At 44.3% G+C, this 21600-nt stretch overlaps 1 protein-coding gene across 1 annotated transcript in view; it reads left to right on the top strand.

The window, feature by feature from the left end:
* Positions 1-20698, top strand: part of TP53I3 (tumor protein p53 inducible protein 3) — a 92115-nt gene extending 71417 nt beyond the window's left edge. The window contains exons 6-7 of the mRNA XM_078647707.1: positions 15816-16012; positions 19893-20698. Of these exons, the coding sequence (XP_078503833.1) occupies positions 15816-16012; positions 19893-20081 (386 nt within the window). The 3' untranslated portion in view covers positions 20082-20698. The remainder of the gene's footprint in view (positions 1-15815; positions 16013-19892) is intronic.
* The last annotated feature ends 902 nt before the right edge of the window (positions 20699-21600 follow it).

Consider the following 21600-nt stretch of genomic DNA (forward strand, 5'->3'; position numbering starts at 1 on the left):
GCCATAGAACTCGTGCCTTTAAATCAGCAGGGTACAGGGGTGTACTCACTGTACTTCTTAATCCCAAAAAAGGATGGGTCTCTCAGGCCCATTCTAGACCTCAGACCCCTGAACCGGTACATCTTGTCAGAACATTTTCACATGCTGACTTTACAACAAGTTCTACCATTGCTCAATCAGGGAGACTTCCTAGCAACCCTAGACCTAAAAGACGCATATTTCCACATTCCCATTCACCCAGGACACAGGAAATATCTCAGGTTCACCATAAACAACCAGCATTACAAGTTCAAGGTCCTGCCTTTCGGGGTCACTACTGCCCCCAGGGTGTTCACAAAGTGCTTAGCAACAGTGGCGGCGCACCTTCGGAGACAACACATCCACGTCTATCCTTATCTGGACAACTGGCTTGTTCAAGCAAAGTCAGCCCAGCAATGTGCCAGCCACGTGTCCCGCACAATTCACCTCCTACACAGTCTAGGATTTTCGCTCAATTACCCAAAATCACACCTTCAACCCGCACATGTGCAACAATACTTGGGTGCGACACTCAACACTAACAGCGACAGCGCACCCAAACGCAGCCAGAGTCAACCGCATGCAATTGCTCGTTCAGAAGTTCAAGCCACAACACTCGCTCCCAGCTCAGGTTTTCCTTCGGCTGATAGGTATGATGGCCTCCTGCATCTTTATAGTCCCTCACGCAAGGCTACACATGCGTCCGCTTCAGGAATGCCTGGCACGACAGTGGAACCAGGCTCAAGGGCATCTAAAACACCTAGTGTTGGTAACCGGTCGTGCATACAACTCTCTGCATTGGTGGAACACACAAAACCTTTGCAGGGGACGACCGTTCCAAGAGCCTGTTCCACAGATAGTGCTGACAACGGACGCATCTCTCCAGGGTTGGGGAGCGCATGTCCTCCATTATACAGTGCAGGGACTATGGACAGCGCAACAGCAAAAGATGCACATCAACCTGTTGGAGCTCATGGCAATTTTCATGGCACTGAAGGCCTTCAGGCTGCATCTGTGCAACAAAGTCGTGCTGATCCGGACGGACAACATGACTGCCATGTATTACATCCAGAAGCAGGGAGGCACGCACTCTCCACAATTGTCTCATCTAGCCCAGAGCATGTGGAAGTGGGCCATTCAAAGGAACATGTTCCTCATGGCGGAACATCTCCCAGGCAAAGACAACCAGATGGCGGACCTGCTCAGCAGGCACAGCCACCAGATGCACGAGTGGGAGATACACCCCTCAGTGCTCCAACCATATTTCCAGCAGTGGGGTCATCCAGAGATAGACCTATTCGCCACAAAGGAAAACGCAAAATGCCAAACCTTCGCCGCCAGGTTCCCACACCCGCAGTCTCAGGGCAATGCGATATGGATGAACTGGTCAGGCAGATTTTCGTACGCTTTTCCTCCAGCACCGCTCATACAGCTAGTGGCACGCAAACTGCGGCAGCACTCCATGACGCTCATCCTAGTTGCTCCAACGTGGGCACGGCAAGCGTGGTACACCACGTTCCTAGAAGTTTCAGTGGTGCCTCACCAACGGCTGCACCTCAAGCCCAGTCTCCTCACTCAGAACCGTGGAGACATTCAGCACCCAAATCCGCAAAAGTTAAACCTTGCGATATGGCTCCTGAGGTCATAGAGTTTGGCTATCTCAACTTGCCCCCTGACTGTATGGACATCATCAAAGAGGCAAGACGGCCTACAACCAGGGCGTGCTACGCGGCCAAATGGAAGCGATTTGTCATTTACTGTTCTACTAATGACATAAATCCACTAGATGCATCCACGCACAACATTATATGTTATTTGTTGCACCTATACAAATGTAATCTGGCATATAGTTCCATTAGGATACATTTGGCTGCAATGGCAGCTTATCTTCAGAACAGACAGCATCTTTCTCTTTTTAGAGTGCCGGCCATTAAAGCTTTTATGGAAGGACTCAAAAGAGTGATTCCTCCCAGACACCCTCCTTCCCCTGTCTGGAATCTAAACATAGTTCTCACCAGACTAATGGGACCACCCTTTGAACCTCTTCACTCTTGTGAGATACAGTTTCTAACATGGAAAGTGGCTTTTCTAGTGGCAATCGCATCGCTAAGGAGAGTTAGTGAGCTTCAAGCCCTAACTATCCAAGAGCCATTCATACAAATTCATGCTAATCAGGTGGTGCTGCGTACCAACCCGAAATTCATGCCTAAGGTGGTGTCGCAGTTCACATCAACCAAACCATAGAACTGCCCGTTTTCTTCCCACATCCAGACTCGGTAGCAGACAGAGCCCTGCACACGCTAGATGTCAAAAGAGCTCTCCTGTATTACATAGACAGGACAAAGGATTTCAGGAAGACTAAGCAACTGTTTGTTGCCTTCTCTCCACAACACAAAGGCAACCCCATTTCAAAGTCAGGTATAGCCAGATGGATCGTTAAGTGCATACAAATCTGTTATCAAAAAGCAAAACGCACATTAACAGTTCCCCCAAGAGCGCATTCTACACGCAAGTTAGGGGCATCCATGGCTTTCCTAGGTAACATTCCTCTAGAGGATATATGTAGAGCAGCCACATGGACCACCATACACACATTCACCAAACACTACTGCGTGGATGTACACTCCAAACAGAAAGCTGCTGTTGGTCAGGCTGTTCTCAGAACTTTTTTTCAGACTGCCGCAGCTGGCACGGGCAACCGCCGCTAAGGAGGATACTGCTATTTATTCTATGCATAGATATAAATTCAGCAGCCCACATGCCTCGAACGGAATATGCTACTTACCAGTATGCATCTGTTCTTGGCATGTAGGGCTGCTGACATTTATATCGCCCGCCCTCCTCCCCGGTGCCTGTCGCAGCTGTAGCACTCAGAATCATTCTCAGGCATGGTCATCACTTACTGTATTACACTCCATCTCTGCCGCAATGGCGAAAAACAATCTGAAGATGGAGAGGATGCCCATTCGCACTGTAGTCCAAGGGAGGAGCCACCTATCTCGTGATACTTCGAAGACTCTTCCAGGACAACAATGTGCAATCATCCGGACCCAACACTAGGTGGCGATCTATGCATAGATATAAATGTCAGCAGCCCTACATGTCAAGAACAGATGCATACTGGTAAGTACATATTCCTTTTTTTTAATGTTTGGATAAGGTAAGTATGGGTATATGGGTATATGTTTTGGGGTACTGAGGTATATGTTTTGGGGTGTTTGGGTATTTTAAGGGTTCAGATATAGTTTTGGGTTATGGGGTACAGGGGTAGTTTTAGGGTTTAGGGATAGGTATGGGTTTTGGGGTACAGGGGTATTTTTAGGGTTCAGGGCTAGGTTTGGGTTTTGGGGTATAGGGGTATTTTTAGGGTTCAGGGCTAGGTTTGGATTTTGGGGTACAGGGGTATTTTAGGGTTCAGGGGTAGGTTTGGGTTTTGGGGTACAGGGTTATTTTTAGGGTTCAGGGCTGGTTTTGGGGTACAGGGGTATTTTTAGGGTTCAGGGGTAGGTTTGGATTTTGGGGTACAGGGGTATTTTTAGGGTTCAGGAGTAGGTTTGGGTTTTGAGGTACAGGGGTATTTAAGGGGTTCAGGGCTAGGTTTGGGTTTTGGGGTACAGGGGTATTTTTAGGGTTTAGGGATAGGTTTGGGTTTTGGTGTACAGGGTATATTTATAGGGTTAAGATGGGTTAGTGTTTAAGGGTGTTGGGATATTTTAAGGAGTATGGGTGGGTTATGATTATGGGGTGCAGGGGTATTTAAAGGGAGCAGGGTGGGATTAGCACACGATATGAGACATGGCATGAAGGGCGGAACGTACCACACGCCCCCAGCACTCGCCCACAGCACAACGCAGCCACGCCCATAAGGGACTACTTTGCTGGCATGCTTCTTTTACCTTTTAAATGTAAATGGTGGGCGTCTGCATAGCCTATGTCCTTCTGCTGCAACTGCCCTTTCCAACGCTGTATTGGGTGTTGTGATTGGTGCTGTGGTTCCTGAGATTACCCGCCTCAAAGGTTTGGGCTCTCTCCTTATTATATTAGTATAGATAGATTAGCACGTTCCTCTGTGAGGGCAGCCAAATAGAATGTTAGCAATTGCAAATTTTGATGATAAAAGTGCCTTTTGATTTATTAATCCTTTTGACTAATCAATTGAGACGTATAAAAGGCCAATCTTGGGAGGCTAGTCTTCTAAAAACATTTTCTTTTACTTTCCTATCTAGTTAAGAGATCTGTGCATATCACTTTTAAAGCTCAGAAAGTACAAATCCACATAATTTTAGAATCTATAGTGAATTTAAACTGGACTGGACAGTAAAATGAAGTGCACTATAGTGCTTCAATATCTCCTAAGGTATGCCCCAGAGTTGCTTCTCCTGCAAAAGACTCACCTTAAATGCAGCCAATACGAAGCTCTGGATTGATTTTGATACACCCACTTGGCACACGCTGGCTACACAATGGATTCGAGGAGAAAGGGCATTCTAAATCAAAAATCAGTGCCCTGGTGCCTATTCGCATGTGGAGTAACCAACTAGTTAGATCTGTGGCACAGTTCGGGAGCTGGGAGGGTCAGACGCTGAACATCTGCTCTTTTTATATATACACCACCCAACTACGTACAGCGATATTCCCCGCCCTCAGCGCCTTACTCTTAGATATCCCATTGGGGATCCTCGAATTAGGGGTGGACATGACTTCTGTATCAGCTCCTTGTATAGATGGAGGAACTAAGTTTGCAACCATGGGCTTGCAAGCCTTTATGGAAGCAATGGGCTTGGTGGATTTATGGCATGAACATAACCCCAGGATAAGACAGTTTAATTATTTATCAGCAGCTTTTTCCCGCTTAGACCACATCTTTACTGAGCAGCTACATGCGGACAAATTTAGGAACATAGAGCATTAAGCGTGCGGAATTGAGAATCATTCCCCACTGGAGGTGGTCTCTGTGGCCCCTCCTAGAATGTATCCTTTGCCCTTAAAGGACAGAGCCCTCAAAGATAAATTAAGGGAACGGGCAGACCACTACTTCCAGGAAAACAAGTGAACTGTTAATTCTGCTTTTCTATTATGGGAAGCCTTTAAGGCTGTCATCCACGGTCTTGCACAGACCGTGATAGGAGGGAAAAGGAAAGAACGGGGAAATAAATGTGAGGTGCTTGAGTGAGACATTGACTCTTTAGAGACCTGTCTACTAGCTGGAGAGACGATCGACCTCTAACTCCACCACCAACTACGCCTCAAGCAGCATGAGTTGCCGGAACTGGAGGAAGATAGGGCACATGCTAATGCATTGGCGACCCAGCACCGAATGTATGATGCAGGTGATAGAGCTAACAAATTGTTAGCGTGGTTGGACAAGAGAGATAAGGGGTGGAATTGGGTCCTGGAGATCCTACGTACATACTATGAGGGGATAGCCCCTGCACGACTACCATATCTGTGGAGGACTGTGCCGAACTCCTTAAGCACCTAACTCTCCCTATGCTCACAGATGACGATAGGGGCACCCTAGCTCAAGATTTGACAGTAGAGTTAATAGCATGGGCAATACGGACATGCAGTCAGGGAAAGTCGTGGGCCCCAACGGTCTGCAAGTGGAATTATACAAATGCATGGCCAATAAGGTGGCAGCAGAGCAGATGCTAGATATATTCCAAATGGCACAAGAGGAGGGGAGCTTTGGTAGCTAAGGTCTTACCGAAAGCTCTGGCGAACAGGCTGCGGGAGGGGGAGGAATCACCAAAGTGGTCCATCCAGACCAATCAGACTTTATGCCACATAGAGAAACACATCTTAACCTGTAGCATCTCTCTGGGCTGTTGCACATGATCAAAGCACCGCACACTGAGTGGGCTGGGCTCCTATCATTGGACGGCAGAATGGCCTTAACAAAGTGGGCTTCGGCCCCAAGTTTTGTGGCTGGGTCAAACGGCTAAACCGGTACCCACTAGCGTGAGTACAGGTCAACAATGCATTGTCCCGAGTCTTCGCTCTGCAGAAGCTCACGATGAAGGGTATCCCTTATCCCCTTTGATTTTTGCGTTGGTGCTCAATCCCTTAGCAATCTGGGTTCAACAAGATCCCCTTGTCAGCGGATTCTTACTGATGGGGAATGGGGAGAGCGGATTTACCTAAACGCGGATGATATACTTCTCTACACCATAAAGCCTGTCCTCTCTGTCCACAGAATATTGCAATTTTAAAAAAAGAAAATTTAGGACGATTCTGGGTTTTGTAACAACTGAGAAAAGTCCTAAATATTTCCACTGGAGGGGAGATCCCGTAGCTCCCCTCGAGATGCACAGTTTTTGCACTGGTTTTAAATATCTTATCATCTATGTCACCCGAGACCTAGGAGAATTTCTAAATAAAAACCTGCTCCCACAGTTAGACCGACTCCATAAGGATTTTGCGCATTGGCGGACACTCCCATTATCCTTGACTGGTAGAGCAGCCCTCTAAAAATGATGACTGTCTGCACTGAGTTCTACAAAACACTCCCTTCATGATTCCCCCCAAACATTTCCAGAAAGGTTGACAATGAGGTACGGCTATTGTTATGGGAAGTGGGCAGCTCGCGCATAGCACTTTGTAAGTTTTAGAAACATGTCTATGATAAGGATCTGGCAGATGTTCAAATACTATTTGGCTGCACAATTAGTGGTGGTTCAAGACTAGGTGTATGCATACTGAACTGAGCCAGCATATCAAGTGGACAGAGAGGCTATGGGGAGCAAGGGGTATCCGCAGGTTCTCTATAGGCAGGGGTGAGAGTGCGATCTGCCAACACATACGCAAAATGTGGTGAGAGTGTGGGGCAAGGCTACTAGGTATCTGAGATGGGAGGGAAGGCTGACAAACAGAACCTCTTTGTGAAATAGTGATCTCCTGCATGAAGTCAGAAGCTTGGAGGGCTTCTCCAGATGGGCAGTGATTGGAGTAGAGCACTTGGAAGACGTATGGAGAGGACAGGCCTTGGTGACCTTTGAGGCCCTGCAGCATGAACATAAGCTGGCAAAGTTTGAACTTTTCAGACACCTACAGCTTGGGCACGCCCTCCGATGGCATATTTTAGAAAGAGTGCAGCTGCCAGAAGCGGCAATGCTGGAGGATCATTTCCTACTAGACCCCTTGATGGACAAGGCTATCTCAATCATATACAAGAAACTAGTGACTAATTCTCCTGACCCATTGACAGCTTTGAGAGAAGCATGGGAATGGACTATTGGGACAATTGAAGACGATGACTGGGTGAGGCAGTGCAGAGTCCTAGAGAACTGGCAATATGAGCCCATTTTTACTTAGTCCAATTACTTATACTAGGGAGATCATACTACTCTAGAGTACTTCTACATCGATTGGAGAAGAGTGTCTCTGTCCTGTCTTTCAGGGACTGTGTGCAGGTGGGCTCCTTTTTTCACATAATATGGGAATGCCCAGAAATGTAATGGTAGTGGACGGGAGTAGTTTAGATAAAGGCCCAAGTCACTGGTCTAGCAGTTCCCCTAGTTGCTAAAGGCACCTCCTGATGATTGGTTGTGGTTGCAAGGCTAACAAAACGCAACATAACGTGTGTCTGGGGAGTAGGGATGCCCCCTGTATTGAAGACTGGGAAAATAATATGGACTGGTGCCAGCGACCAGAGAAAGTACTCTATCAAAGAAATGGGATAAGGTGTGGGGTAGTTGGCGCACTTACCAAGTCTATTAAATAGCTAGAGATGAATAGGGGAGGGAGAATTGCCTTTGTTGAATCCCACCTGGGGGGAGACTGACATCTTTGCAAATTAGGAAGATTCTAGGGGGTTCTGGAGATGGCTGGTTATGAAGTTATTGCTAGCACTACACAGGAAACTAGGACAAGAGGGGTGGCGGTACTGGCATGGAAGGGAATGGGTAGTTTTCCGCGCTCATCTGTAGATAAAACAGGTAGATGCGTAATTACGTAATGCTGCTTTGATAATAATATGTTTACTCTCTGCTCAGTATATGGTTCAGTGTTGGTTGATCCTGCATTATTTGAATGGCTGAATAATGAGCACGTTGGTTGGCCTCTCCCTCTTATTTTTTTCGGAGATGTGAATATTAACATGTTTCCATCCACAAAGCCATCCACAAAGGAGGGACATACCAAGGTCAGAAACCAAAAGTTTTTAAATCACTGTCACAACTTAGATCTTTGCATGGGCTATTAGATGTATGGGCAGAACAAAAGAGGAATGATCCTGGCTTCATGTACTTCTCTGCACTACATCAAGTGCATGCAAGATTAGATTATTTTTGTGTCACAGGAGCTTTTACAAGGTTGCAAGATAAGAAAGTATCTCAAAGTTATATCTAATCACAATCCTCTGGAGATAGAAATACATATTAGGCTAGAATTCTCACAGACACGATGAACATTTAATAGGGCTCTAGTAAGCGAAGAAGAGTATATACAGCACTTTGAGGAATGGATTCCTAGGTTCATTGGAGAGAATTTAGGGAGCACTAATATAAGCATAGTGTGGGATACATTAAAAGCAGGGGTCAGAGGAGAAACATCTAAGTATGGCTGGGAGGCACAACGGAAGGATAAAGCCCTGTTACAAACCCTGTATGAGGATTTGGTTAAGGCAGAAGCCGAATTAATAGAGGTATTGTCTGAAGGGGCAGAACCGGAGATGGCCCAATCAAAGATTATTATTGCTCGATCTGCCATTACCAAGATATCTATCAAGAAATCGGCTGGAAAGTATATGGCGTGGCGGAGTAGGGTTTTTGAGAATAATGAGAGGGTGGGTCATCTACTTGCTGTACGTACTAGGGAGAAAATATTACAAACTCGGATCAGTGAAATTAGAGATCCTAGCATAGGTATGGTAAGTGAGCCTGATGCCATCCTCACTGTATTTCAAAATTTTTATCATAGATTATATACTGAGGATATTCGGTATAGGGATCCAGAAATTGAAGATTATCTAAGGGGGCAAATTTTTGATCAGGTATCTCCTGAGGAGAGAGATAGTTTAGAATTGCCATTTACAATGGACGAATTAAAAGCAGCAATAGATTCTATACCATTAGGTAAAGCTGTGGGTACCGATTTAATACCTGGAGAATTCTATAAAAAGTTTAGGACACAGATTATGACACTCATGCTGGAGGTATTTTGTAGAGCACAATCAGATCTGTGGGCCCCGATTCCTGGAAAATTGCTAATATTATAGTCGTCCCTAAAAAAGATAAATCCACCAAGGAATTGGGATTGTACCCGCCAATTACGTTGGTTAATAGCGATGTAAAAAAAAAATCTAACATTTTGGCAAATAGGCTAGCCGTAGTTATTAAGAAGCTAGTATCTCCTTTTCAACATGGGTTTGTCCCGGGAAGGGGCTCGACAGAACACATTCGGCGTATAATCACGCTATTTGATTATACTAAGGTTTAAGGAGACCCTATGGCTGCAATACTACTTGATGCTGAAAAAGCGTTCAATAGGGTCTCCTGGCACTTTCTATGAGCAACTATGGAAAGGAAAGGTTTGGGCAAGGGTTTTATGGGAGCAATCAGATGTATGTATCAGGAACACGTGGCTAGAATAGCTATGATGGGCTTCACATTTGATCTAATTAAAATTACTCGAGGTACGCTGCAAGGGTGCCCCTGCTCCCCACTATTATTTGCACTTTATATAGATCCTTTAATTTAAAAAAAAATTGGAGAATGACAAGATACAGGCCATCCACTCTATTGGAGGAGATACTAAGATTCTAGCATATGCGGATGACCAAGCCATGTTATTTAATTATTTATTTATTTTATATAGCGCTGGCCAGACCCGGGCGTATTGGAGCGCTTTACATAAGATACAATGCAGGTAATCACAAAGAACAATAATAGGGAGGTCAGCGGTGGCAAGTTCTGCTTCGATGTCTTGCTGACTTCGGACCTGTTTTCGGGTTCCAACTGCTCCTAACGGTTCCCTAGGGAGCGGTTTAGGAACAAGGCTTTGAGTTGACTCTTGCATTTTATAAATGAGGGGATAGTTCTGATGTGTGGGGGAATGGAGTTCCAGATTTTGGGCGCACTCCTGGTGAAGGATCGAGCCGCAGTTTTTTGTTTTTGAGTTTTCAGCGGGATGAGTAGAAGAGTTCAAGCTTCTGAGGTTTCTGGTCTGACCAGTTTTTTTGAGTTTAGCCGCCAAATATTCGGATTTTCCCGTGTGCAAGGCTTTGTGAGTGAGACAGGCTGTTCTAAAACTAGCCCTCATTTCCACTGAGAGCCACTTGAGTTCTCTGAGTGCAGGAGAGATGTGGTCGAATTTCTTGATTTCGGTGACCATTCTGGCTGCCGCGTTAAGCGTTGCTTTGAGAGGAGCAAGATGTGATTTCGCTATTCGTGAGAGGACTGCTTTTCCGTAGTCCAGTCTTGATAGTACCAATGTTTTGGTGGCCTGTTTGAGATCATTGGGCGGGATGAAAGTTTTTATTTTGTTCAGTAGTTTTAGGTTAAGGAAGGCGCTTTTAGCTGAGTTCTTGATATGTATGGACATGCCGAGTTTTGGGTCTAGCGTGATGCCTAGAGATTTGACTGATCCGGCCAGGGTGAGGACGCCGCTGAGCGCATCAATAGCTTGTAACCATTCAGCAATTTGGGGGTTCTCCTCTTTGTTTGAGATGAGGAGTACTTCGGTTTTGTCGGGATTTAGTTTAAGGTGGTTACTTGACAGCCACTGTTGGACATCTCTCAGTACATCATTGAGTAGTTGAATGTCCCTTATGGATGCGGTTTCCAAGTAGATCTGGGAATCGTCTGCATAAAGATGGAGGCGGATGTTGGCTTTTTTAAGTAGTTTGGTGAGGCATTCCATGTAGATGTTGAAAAGTTGCGGAGAGCACTGAACCTTGTGGGACTCCCTTATTGACTGGATGCAGGTTGGACGTAAAGTTCTTGATTTTGATTTTTTGGGTGCGGTTGTGTAGGAAAGAGTAGAACCATTGGAGGACCACTTCGCCAAGACCGGCTCTTTCTTGAAGAGTTCTAATGAGAAGTTTGTGGTCTACCGTGTCGAATGCTGCCGATAGGTCAAGGAGAATGAAAAGGCAGCATTGGTCTGAGTCGAGTGAATTGTGGATGTCGTCGATGACATTAAGAATCGCGGTTTCCGTGCTGCAGCCTTTTCTGAAGCCAGACTGATGGGAGTCGAGAAGTTTGATATTGTCTAAGTGTTGGGTTAGTTGTTGGAGTACGCATCTTTCTAGGGTTTTGGACAGAAGAGGTAGGCTAGAGACCGGTCTGAAGTTATTTAGATCCTCTGTGTCAAGGCCAGGTTTTTTCAACAGCGGCATGACTTGCCCAACATTAAGGCAGTCTGGCACAACTCAATTTTTCATGGAGCTGTTTATGATTGTGCACCAGAGCGGTTCAAGGGAGAGCTTCAGCTTATTGGTCAGTTGGGGTGGTATGGGGTCTAGGATATGAGATGAGGGTTTGGCGGTGGAGATGAGATTGATTATCTCGGTTTCCTGCATGGGGCATAAGAGTATCCAGGGTGTGGTAGAGGGAGGGGGGGGCCAACTCATCTACCTCCGACGAGTTGTTCTTTGTGCCGGGGTGATGTTGCTGTCTAGTGAGAATTCAATCTTAGTGATCTTGTCATTAAAGAAGTAGGCGAAAGTGTTGCAAAGTTCTTTGGACGCTTGTATTGAAGAAGTAGCGGGCTTGGAGGTTTGTTGCCTGATGACCTTGTATAGCTCTTTGGGCCTGTTTTTTGCGGTATCCAGCGTGGCACGGAAGAACGATGATTTTTTGTTCTTTATGTGGTTGATATATTTCCTGCGAGCTGTTCTGAGTTGTTCTCGGAGTGTGGTTGTAGGATTGTTCCTCCAGCGTCTTTCTGTGGCTCATAGTTCTCTCCTTTCAGAGTTAATGTCATTGTTGAACCATGATCTGGACGGAATGGTTCTGCTTTTGTTTAGCTTCATGGGGTCTAGTTAGTCAAGCATGGCCTCCAAATTTGAGTTGAAGAGTGAGGTGAATTCGGTTATGGTGAGGTGGCCGATGGCGCTGGGAAGGAGCGAGCTTAACCTGTTTTCTATAGCAGCCATGGGAATCGGGGAGAGGTTTCTAGTCCATTTGGGGGTCTTGCGTGGGTGGTTGAGAAAGCGTTTTTTGGTTAATGTGGAATAGGATCAAGTGATGATCCGACCAGTCCACGGGGAGAATGTGGTCGATCGTAATAGTCTCTTGTTTAGCAATAATGGCATCCAAGGTTGCTCCTTTATAGTGCGTTGCCTCTGAGCAGTGCTGGGATAAGTTGTTGTCACGGAGAAGGTTGGATAGCGTTCGAATTAACAGGTTGTTTGTTTTATTCCAACGTAGGTTTAGGTCGCAAAGGATTACGTTGTTAGCTTCCCTTAGTGCACAGTGGGCAATCAAGTCGGCCAAATGTTCCCCGAATGCAGTGGTGTTGCCTAGAGGGTGATTGAGAAGATGGCAGAGTAATGATCCATTATCCTTCGTTTTGATGTTGATGGTAAGACATTCAAAGGAGTTGTATTTACAAGAATCCATTTCTTTGATGGCTATGTTGTCCTTATGAATGATAGCTACCCCTCCCCCTCGCTGATCTCTTCTTTCTTTGTTAATGATGGTAAAACCCCGGGGGGCAAGCATATCTAAGCACGGAGTGGAGAGATCATTGAGCCAAGTCTCCGTGATGAACGCAATGTCTATGTCTTGCGAGAGGATGGCTTCTGCTAGTTCAGTTGCATGCATAGAGGCAGATCTGCAGTTAATGAGCATGCAGTTTGCGGAAAGCTCTTTTTTACTATGAGTCTTTCCAGGGGGGTTCCTTGGTGAGGAGGTGAGGAGGGTTGGGGGTCTGGGGTGATTTCTGAAGGGACGGTCTCTTCTGAAGCCGGTGATCACTTGGATCTTGTATTTAGGGGAGTCAATAGGGGAGAGTCTAATGCTGTGGCTAGATCAGTCCCTTCTTCTCCGGACAGTGCGATTAGAGGGGAGTCGTATGATGAGGCTAGATTGGCCGCTTCTTCAAAGGACATTGCGGCATTGGTTCTTGTGGGTCTTGATGTCAGGATTACATTGTTAGTTTTTAGGAGTCTCTGTAGCCTGGGCGAGGGAGCTTTAGTTCCTATGGGTTTCTGTGATGGGCTCTCAGCGACCAATCTGACGGGTCTCTGAGTTTGTGTTTCGGGGGTCACTACGAGTCTCTGTAGCCTGGGCGAAGGGGCTTTTGTTCCTACGGGTTTCTCTGACGCGTTCTTAGCGACCAATCTGGCAGGTCTTTGAGTTTGTGTTGCGGGGGTCACTACAGGCCTAGAAGTGGGCTTAGGGAGCTTGGGGCTGGACAGAGTGGGCGCCTTGGGAGAGGGTTGTTGGGGCTTTCGGGTCTTGCCGAGTTTGTTGAGGATTTTGTTCAGGCCCTGGGATATCATTTCTAACTGGCTGTCAAGTGAAGCGAGGCGCAGCGCCATGTTAACGAGGTCGCGGGTGTGAGAATCTAGGGTAGGGTCGCCCTCTGAGGCGGAGGCCGTGACTTAGTTATGTTGCCATAATTACAGCTAACCCATTAGAGGCTATTAATGAGGTAGAAAGGGAAGCAAAAGATTTTGGTAAAATCTCAGGGTATTATCTTAATGAGAATAAGATGATGATTGTCAAAAATTATAGAATAGACTTGGATGATATACGGGTAGTGGAAAATGCTAGATATCTGGGGGTTGAGATCTGTGCCAACATCAGCGAAATTGTGTTAATCAATCTGGAGCCTCTGTTACAAAAGACTAAAGCAGATTCTAACAGAATGAATGGCCTGTACCTTACACTCCTAGGGAGGTGTAATGTTGTTAAGATGCTATTCCTGCCCAACATTTTATACATTTTAAGAGCTATTCCAGTCGAAATAAACAAGATGTGGTTCTCTGAATTCAGTCAAATAATCTCGAAATTTTTGTGGGCCGGGAAACGACCCCGTAGAGCGCTAAGATTTATGACTCTACCCAGAGATCGGGGGGCGGTCTGTTCCGAATCTCCAGGTTTATTATTGGGCAGCAGCTTTACAACAGATGGCTGGCTTATTGGGGAAAGAGATGGTAGCAACAGAGGAAGCATCCAGTGCTTCTATATATATAGGCTAGTATTAGGCTAGTATTAGGGGCGGAGGCCAATGGCTGTCTCATGCATCATATAGATTTTGCTTATTTTAAAAGAGTGAAATTTAAATTTTTTACCTGGATCACTTAAGGTATGGACGGCAGTTAGGAAGACATTTAAAACAAGCAGGATACACAGATATACCCCCTTGGCTGATAATGATCTATTGCCTGAAATTTTCAAGATTGATATATGAAAATATGGATTGACAAGGGCGCAAGGTATATTGGTGATCTTATGGAGCACAATAAAACACACTCCTTTGATACCATTAAGAGGAAATTCTGGATAGGAAATAACAATTTTTTCAAATATTTACAAGTGAGAGATTATTTATCCAAGAAGGCAATTAGCTGTCATAGTTCCCTTACTGAATGTGGCATTAGGGGCTCCATCACCAATATCTAAATTTTGTAAATTTCTTAACAATATAATGGGGGATGATTTCATGAAACATACCAATCACTGGATTTGTTGCAAGCAGGGGTAGGGGAATGCGAGGATTCTTTACTGTTAAGTCAGACTGCATTTTTCTCTGCAATTCTACTAGTACAATGCTTTAAAGCCTGGCTTATTTTGTACATCTCCCCAGCACAGATTTTTAAATGGGGTGGCTCTACAGGTATACATTGCTCTCGATGCGGATGTCTTGCCACTGATAGTGTGCATATGTTTGCAACTTGTCCACGATAACTATCTTTGGTTACCGAGGTGGGTAACTATATCAAGCTTATGCTGGGGGTTGAGGTGGATCTTACGCCACAAGTAACTGTGTTGGGGGTAAGCAATCAAGTAATGACTGAACCAAACCGAGTTTTGCTTTTCGCAGCTATGGCGGTGTTCAGGCTATGCCTGGCTAGTGTTTGGTTAGATAAAGAACCTCCTTCAGTACACTGTTGGCTGGGGAAATTGCTAGCTACTTACCGTTGGGAAAAAAGCGGTATACAAACGAAGGGGTCTCAAAGCCCAAAAAAGAGGGCTTGAAATTTGGTTACCAATATTTATTATGACTAATGAGGTTACGATTTGATTTGATTTAATTTATCTGATTTGTTGACATAAGATTCATTGAGATTAATTGAGATAATAAAGAGAGATTGAAACGAGATTCTACTACGTACCAAACAACAAGGTTAAGGGCACTTTAAGGTTTAACCCAAAATTAAAATTCCTTTGGGTTCGAAGGGGGGAAGGGTGGATACGGTAGGGGGTGGCGGGGTGGTTTTGCTTAGAAGGAGGGGAGGGTGTAAAAACGAACACCTGACATCTAGTACATACGTATTGAAATGTATATTGTTTAAGTGTATTTATTGCAAATATAATGTGTGTGCTGGATGTCTAAAATAAAGAATTTAAAAGCAAAAACAAAAGTAAATTAGGAAGATTCTGCTTATGACAACTGTTACCTTCATGTACATGATATGGTCAGCTCTGAGTAACGTGTACACTGTACGATTGATTCATTCACCATATTTGCTGTATACTGAGCAATTGTTCTTTAAAAAAGAGTTTAAAAAGTAAAGTGAATTTGGACAATGAGACGGGATGACTGTTGAAATGTCAAGTGTTTCAGAAACTTATGAATGGTGATATATCGTACAGCTTATCTTGGTTCGATATGGTCTGTTTCAGGTGCCGGGGCTGATATTATATTAGACTGTGTAGGAGGATCCAACTGGGAGAAGAACGTTGACTGCTTGAATACAGATGGGCGCTGGATTTTGTATGGCCTGATGAGCACCGGTGAGATCAAGGGTGATCTGTTGTCGAAGCTGCTTCGCAAACGAGGAAACCTGTTGTGCAGTCTGTTGAGGTCTCGCTCGCACAAGGTAAGCTCATGCCAGTAATACCTCATATCATGGAAGTGTTTGAAAATCATTCTTTGTTGGGCTGAATTCAGAGAAAAATATGTGACTAGCTGATTGATTCATAAATAACATATTTTTGTAATTTGAAGCAAGACTTTTGAATGCCGATGTACAGCTCCACACAATCATCATAGAATAAGATCTTACAAAGTTGCACTAACATGTGCACAGGATCCATCGGGAGCCGGGCCCATTTCAATGTCTCAGCCCCCCCCCCCACCACCAACTGTGACCATGCTAGTGCTTGAAGCTGGGAAAGGGGACTGGGTAAGAGACTAGACAGACGCAGGACTCCATCTCTCTGCCCAATAACTTCAGCCATGCAATGGGGTCTACTGGATGTAGTGTACAAGACAACGGCACATCTTAAGTAACTTCGTATTTAGTGTGAAAAATGTAACTGTGATTGTGAATGGGAGTACTTGAAAACTATCTCTGGGCAACCAACTCTGTACTTTGGCAAGGAACTGATATTTTCTATAACCTAAGCATACGAGAAATAAGTATGTCAGATATATATCTGTACTAGTATTTCTCCCTATGTGTCAAGCTTCGTGAACTGCTCCTTTATTCGTGGAAGATGAATTCTACTCTGTTCTTCGCTTCAGTAGAACGTCAAAAAAACATTACTGTTTAAACCTTTTGTGTTACCTAATCTTAGCAAATGTATGTGGTTACTAGAAAATTTAGCAGAATATTCAATCACGGTCTTAATAGTTGAAATAAATGATCCAGCGAATAGTCCAAGGGCTGTTCTCATCAATTTTCATCAGCAACGCGACTTTCAGGACACCTCTCTGTAATCCAATTGACCGGCAAAATATTCCTTTAGAAAGCAATAGATCTTGTAAAGGAAATACATAATCCATATAGGCCCTTTCTGCAGCATCCTTGTTGCACGATTGCCTTTCAAGGGACACTGAACCACAAGGGGAGGTATACCAAAAATCCAACATGGCCGCTATCTCTACAGAACACACAGGAGTGAATTACTTGCTGAGAATCTTAATTCATTGCTAACATACTGCTGTACAGTGTGTTCTCTCTGCTTATGCAGCCTCAGTCTGGCACTCTATGATCACCGCAGGCCTTTCCTTCACTAAAAGGTACCTAGCGTGGGTGGTTTTGCAGTATTGCCTCCAAGTGCATGAGCCACATTAAGCAGTTATCAGTACTCCAGCCCCGCCTCTTGACAGATGTGATGATTGACAAAATAGAAAAGTATACTTGGAAAGAATCATTATCCTTATAAAATTGATAACGCCTATGACTTGTGCTGTTAAATACGACATCTTTGCGCTGCATGGGGCTTGTTAATGTCTTCAGGATGCACATAATTTTCATTCAGCTTGTATACCAGTAACATCAATAAGCTAGGGGACTTTTTAAAGTATATGGTACCACAATGAAAAGCGATAGAAATTTTATTGTATGGGAAGCATGTAGAGGTGATCATTTGTAGGCAGGAAGAACGTAAGAAGCAGTTCCAGTATCTGAGCTTGCAAGCTGTAAGCAGGAAGAGAGAAGAGGGGACTGTAATGAATGAAGGGTGGAAGCTGGGGAGGGATATTGTATGGAGACAGGGAATAGAGAGGAAGACATGAGTGGAGTAACCGGATATGAGGCACAATAGGCAGCTATTAGTGATAGAGAGGAGAGTGAGAGGATGATATGTCCTTATTAGAGAGAATGAAAAGCTATGGCTTTTGAGCAGAGAGTGGAGAAACTATTATGCAAAAAAAACAGATGATGGACGGTATGCTGAACAATGCAAACTTTCACCCCCAGTCAATAATCTGTGTTTAATCCATCGTTTTTTAGCTCACCACGACCTAGCCATATGCAAATCCGACTTCTGACGACCAGCTGCAGAAGGGGGAGATAGTGAGTGCTATCAAGTTCAACTAAATCAGTTGAGGATTTGTTAGGGTTTGGTCTGTGCAGCCTTTGTATATAATAGCTAGTGATGAAAGTAAAGAAAACGTTTTAGGATATGAACAATGCAGAGATGAAGATGTGAGACGTGCAAAGGGTACAAGGCAGACAAGGCAGTTAAATAGGAGCAGGTAGTGGCAAGCCAGACATGAGCAACATCGGGGATGCTAATGAAGGCTTTGGGCAGGTAGAAGGCAAGATGGCACTGTAGGCAGGTGGCAGTTTGGGAGGCGAGTAAACAGTAGATGAAATGTGGGACAGGACACCATTTGAGGGATGGGACAATAAGATAATAGGTTGTTTGAAAGTAATTGACTTGCAGGCACATTCTAGGGTAAAAGTCAGGATGATGTGAGGAGTGCAAAGAATACCTTTCCTACCTCAGAAATTGTCCTGAAAACATTGTGGCTGATTCACAAACTGCTCTTTGTAGTACATTTTGTAATACTACAAAACATACTATAAAGTGTATGTTTTGTTTATACTTATAAATGCGGAGGTCTTCCCCCCGACTGGGGAGTCTGTGCACATGTAAGTATACATATGTATGAGCGATACAGATGAGAGGGTGGGAAAAGGAGCAGACGTACTACTAAAGGGGATGGGATTAAGGAGGAGTAGAAGGAGTTTAGGGAGGGTCATGGAGGAGATTAAAGAGGGATGTCACCCACCCACACATGAGTAAGCCAACTGCATTACTCTTGGGGTGAAAACAGGTCACTTGAACTTTTATAGTAGGTTTACACTTGGAGTCGTATTCACAATGTGTAAACTTATTAACATGTGTAACTTATCTTTGATAATCAGGGCTTCAATATAGTTGTGCAGCAATAAAGGAACTAAAATACTGTCTCCTTCATTTAGCGTCCTCCTCAGCCTGTGTACCTGCCAATGACTACGTCACACACGGAGCCTAGTATTACACAATTTTATTCTTCTGCGTGTAACTGCAAATTCAACAATCTAACCCAGCCTTTATTGCATTACGCTCTAACACTTACGTCTCGGCTCTACAGAGTCCATCAGGAGCCAAAAGGGTTCCATCATTGCTAACCCACCAGACACTACACTTCACTCCTCCTGTTTTGAAAGAAGCTGAAAGCTCATCTCTTCAAAGACCCTCCCTGCTCCCTGTGCCCTCTAAGGAAATGCACAGACAGTCCATCCTTTGTGTTCCCAGTAGTTTTTGTGCACAATAATTTTTTCCCCAGGTAGAATTCTGCTTTATATGTCTTAATACTGGAAGGCATACATATATACATGCTCCATTTAACAAATTGTATACATTAAAGGTAAAGATGAAAGAGATAAGTACCGAACTGGAAGTGAGAAACCGCGAGGGAGAAAGATGGTGGTGAGGTGTTAAGGGCAGTAGAGTGAACAATAAAGAGAAAACGCAGAGAGCAGCTCTTTAGAAGTGAGCAGATGTAATAACTGATGCTTAAGAAGGAAGAGATGTTTAATTTAAAAGGAGAGGCTGCAGAGATCTCAGTTCCTGTAGAGTGAGTTGTTTGGAGAGATACAGCTTCTTGAGAGAATGTCAATAATGTGGATGAATAAAATCTGATTAGAGCTTAGAGCTCAAAGTTTAGATGAAAAGAGTTGGTAGAATGACAGGCATGCTACTGTGAAGGAGTGCAAAAGGCTGCTCAGTAGAATGGTAAACCAACAGGTTGATGCATTATTTTATGGACGAGGCGAGTCATAATGCAAAGAGTTCACAGACTTTAAATGAAGGGAGGTCAGACTGTAAGTACTCACTCTGGGCAGAAAGCTGTGACATGAGTGATGGCTTTGCTGCTGTCTGTTCCTGAGAGCAAAAAGAAAGAGTTGTCATTGCAGACTTCTGTGATGTGTCCTTCACATGTTTACTAATGTTACCTGTGCTTGTGTCTATGTGCTGCAGTACAAAGAGGAACTGGTGGCGGCGTTTACGAAGGAAGCCCTGCCCTACTACTCTCCAAACAGTCAACTGCAGCTTCAAACAGTCGTGGACAGCGTTTATCCTCTGCACGAAATTGGGGATGCGCACAGACGTATGGAAGAAAATAAAAACACTGGGAAAATTATCATTGAAATGCCTTCTTCAGCATGAAACGAGCAATGGAGAAATAATAATACACGAGGAATCCAAATGAATCTTGTGCTTCAGTCAGTGCCTGCTGTTTAGAATAAGGATTGCATTCAGAGTGCTTGTACAGTGACTGAACACAGATATTGGACAAGCCCTAAAAATAGCTACTACCCATTTCACTCCAATATCTCAAGTTTCTCTTTCTCTGCTTTGATGAGCCTGTCGCTTTTGAATAGTGGCATCAAAGAGTGTAAAAAGAGTGCACATTATTGGACTTATAATTTATACTTGATGCTCTTATTTGTACCACACTGCCTTCTTAGCCCTCTCAAAAAGTAGCAGAAATTAAAGAAATAACTTAATAGATGGATTGGAGCCTCGTGACCTTTAATGATTCAAGCAACTGATATTGAATACAAAATACCCTGCAATCCCTAAAATGGGAAAGGGAAATGCTTTTGGGATCTTGAAGTACAGAAAAAAATAAACAAATCCAAGTTATTAAATATACTTGTGCTACATTATAAATAGAGACATTCTTACAAGTCATCCATTGCATTGCACCCCAGAGCCACTTGGTTGCTTTTATGTCTGTTAATTAAGTATGTTCAATTAAAGCAGCAAGCGGACATAACAAACATGTGCACTGCAGTGTTGTTCATTTTCGAATACGCATTTACCTCATTGATAGTGGGGGGGAGGGAGGGTAACTATCCAGCATGTTGCACAGCTATATTTGTTATAATTCTAGGACGGTGTTTAGGAGTACTTGGATTTTCCAGCTGATGCATGAGCAAAACAAATGTTTGGGTATGGAGGCTCTTTGCACAACAAATGGGTGAAAGTCAATATGCATCAAGATAGCTATGGTGGGATTGAGTGGTGGTCTGGGGCTTGCGGGGTAGACAGGGAGAGCGCCTTCCCAAGATGCTGCCAGTGTGGGACAGCAGATAAGGGAGCGATTCTTTTCCATGGACACGGGGAGGGTTGGGCGGGTGGGGGTGAGATCTGGAGCTGGATGTTTTGAACTTATCTTACAACATGTTGGGTGAGGAGGGGAGGAGGGAGGGAGGGGTGTAATTAGCCACAATTTGGGGAAGGCAACACTGATCGAGCACAAGGGAAAGAGAAATGCATATAGGGGGAACAAGTGGAGTGGGCTTTTTCAATATGGCTAAATGTTGTATACAAAATATATGTGTTGGAAAGTATCTGGTCTCAATAATTCTGGGAAACATCAGTTAGTTACGGAGGAACTTCGGATATTTAAACCTCATATATTAGGACTTTCCGAAACCCATCTGGCTTTTAAAGACAGAGCACACTTAAAACAACTTGGTTATGAGGTACTGGTTAGCACGTTGCATTCGATCTCTTTTCAGGGGAAGGCTATTCTAAGATCCCAAAATTGGCAGGTTACTGTGCTACGTACATTGGCTGACTCTAAAGGGATTTGGGCAATAGCTCAGGTACTCGTCTATGGGCACAAAGTTATGCTGTGTGTAGTACATGGCCCCAATATTGACTGTCCTGATTTGTT

Source organism: Lissotriton helveticus, chromosome 6 (genome assembly GCF_964261635.1).
Source record: "Lissotriton helveticus chromosome 6, aLisHel1.1, whole genome shotgun sequence".
Lineage (NCBI taxonomy): Eukaryota > Metazoa > Chordata > Amphibia > Caudata > Salamandridae > Lissotriton > Lissotriton helveticus.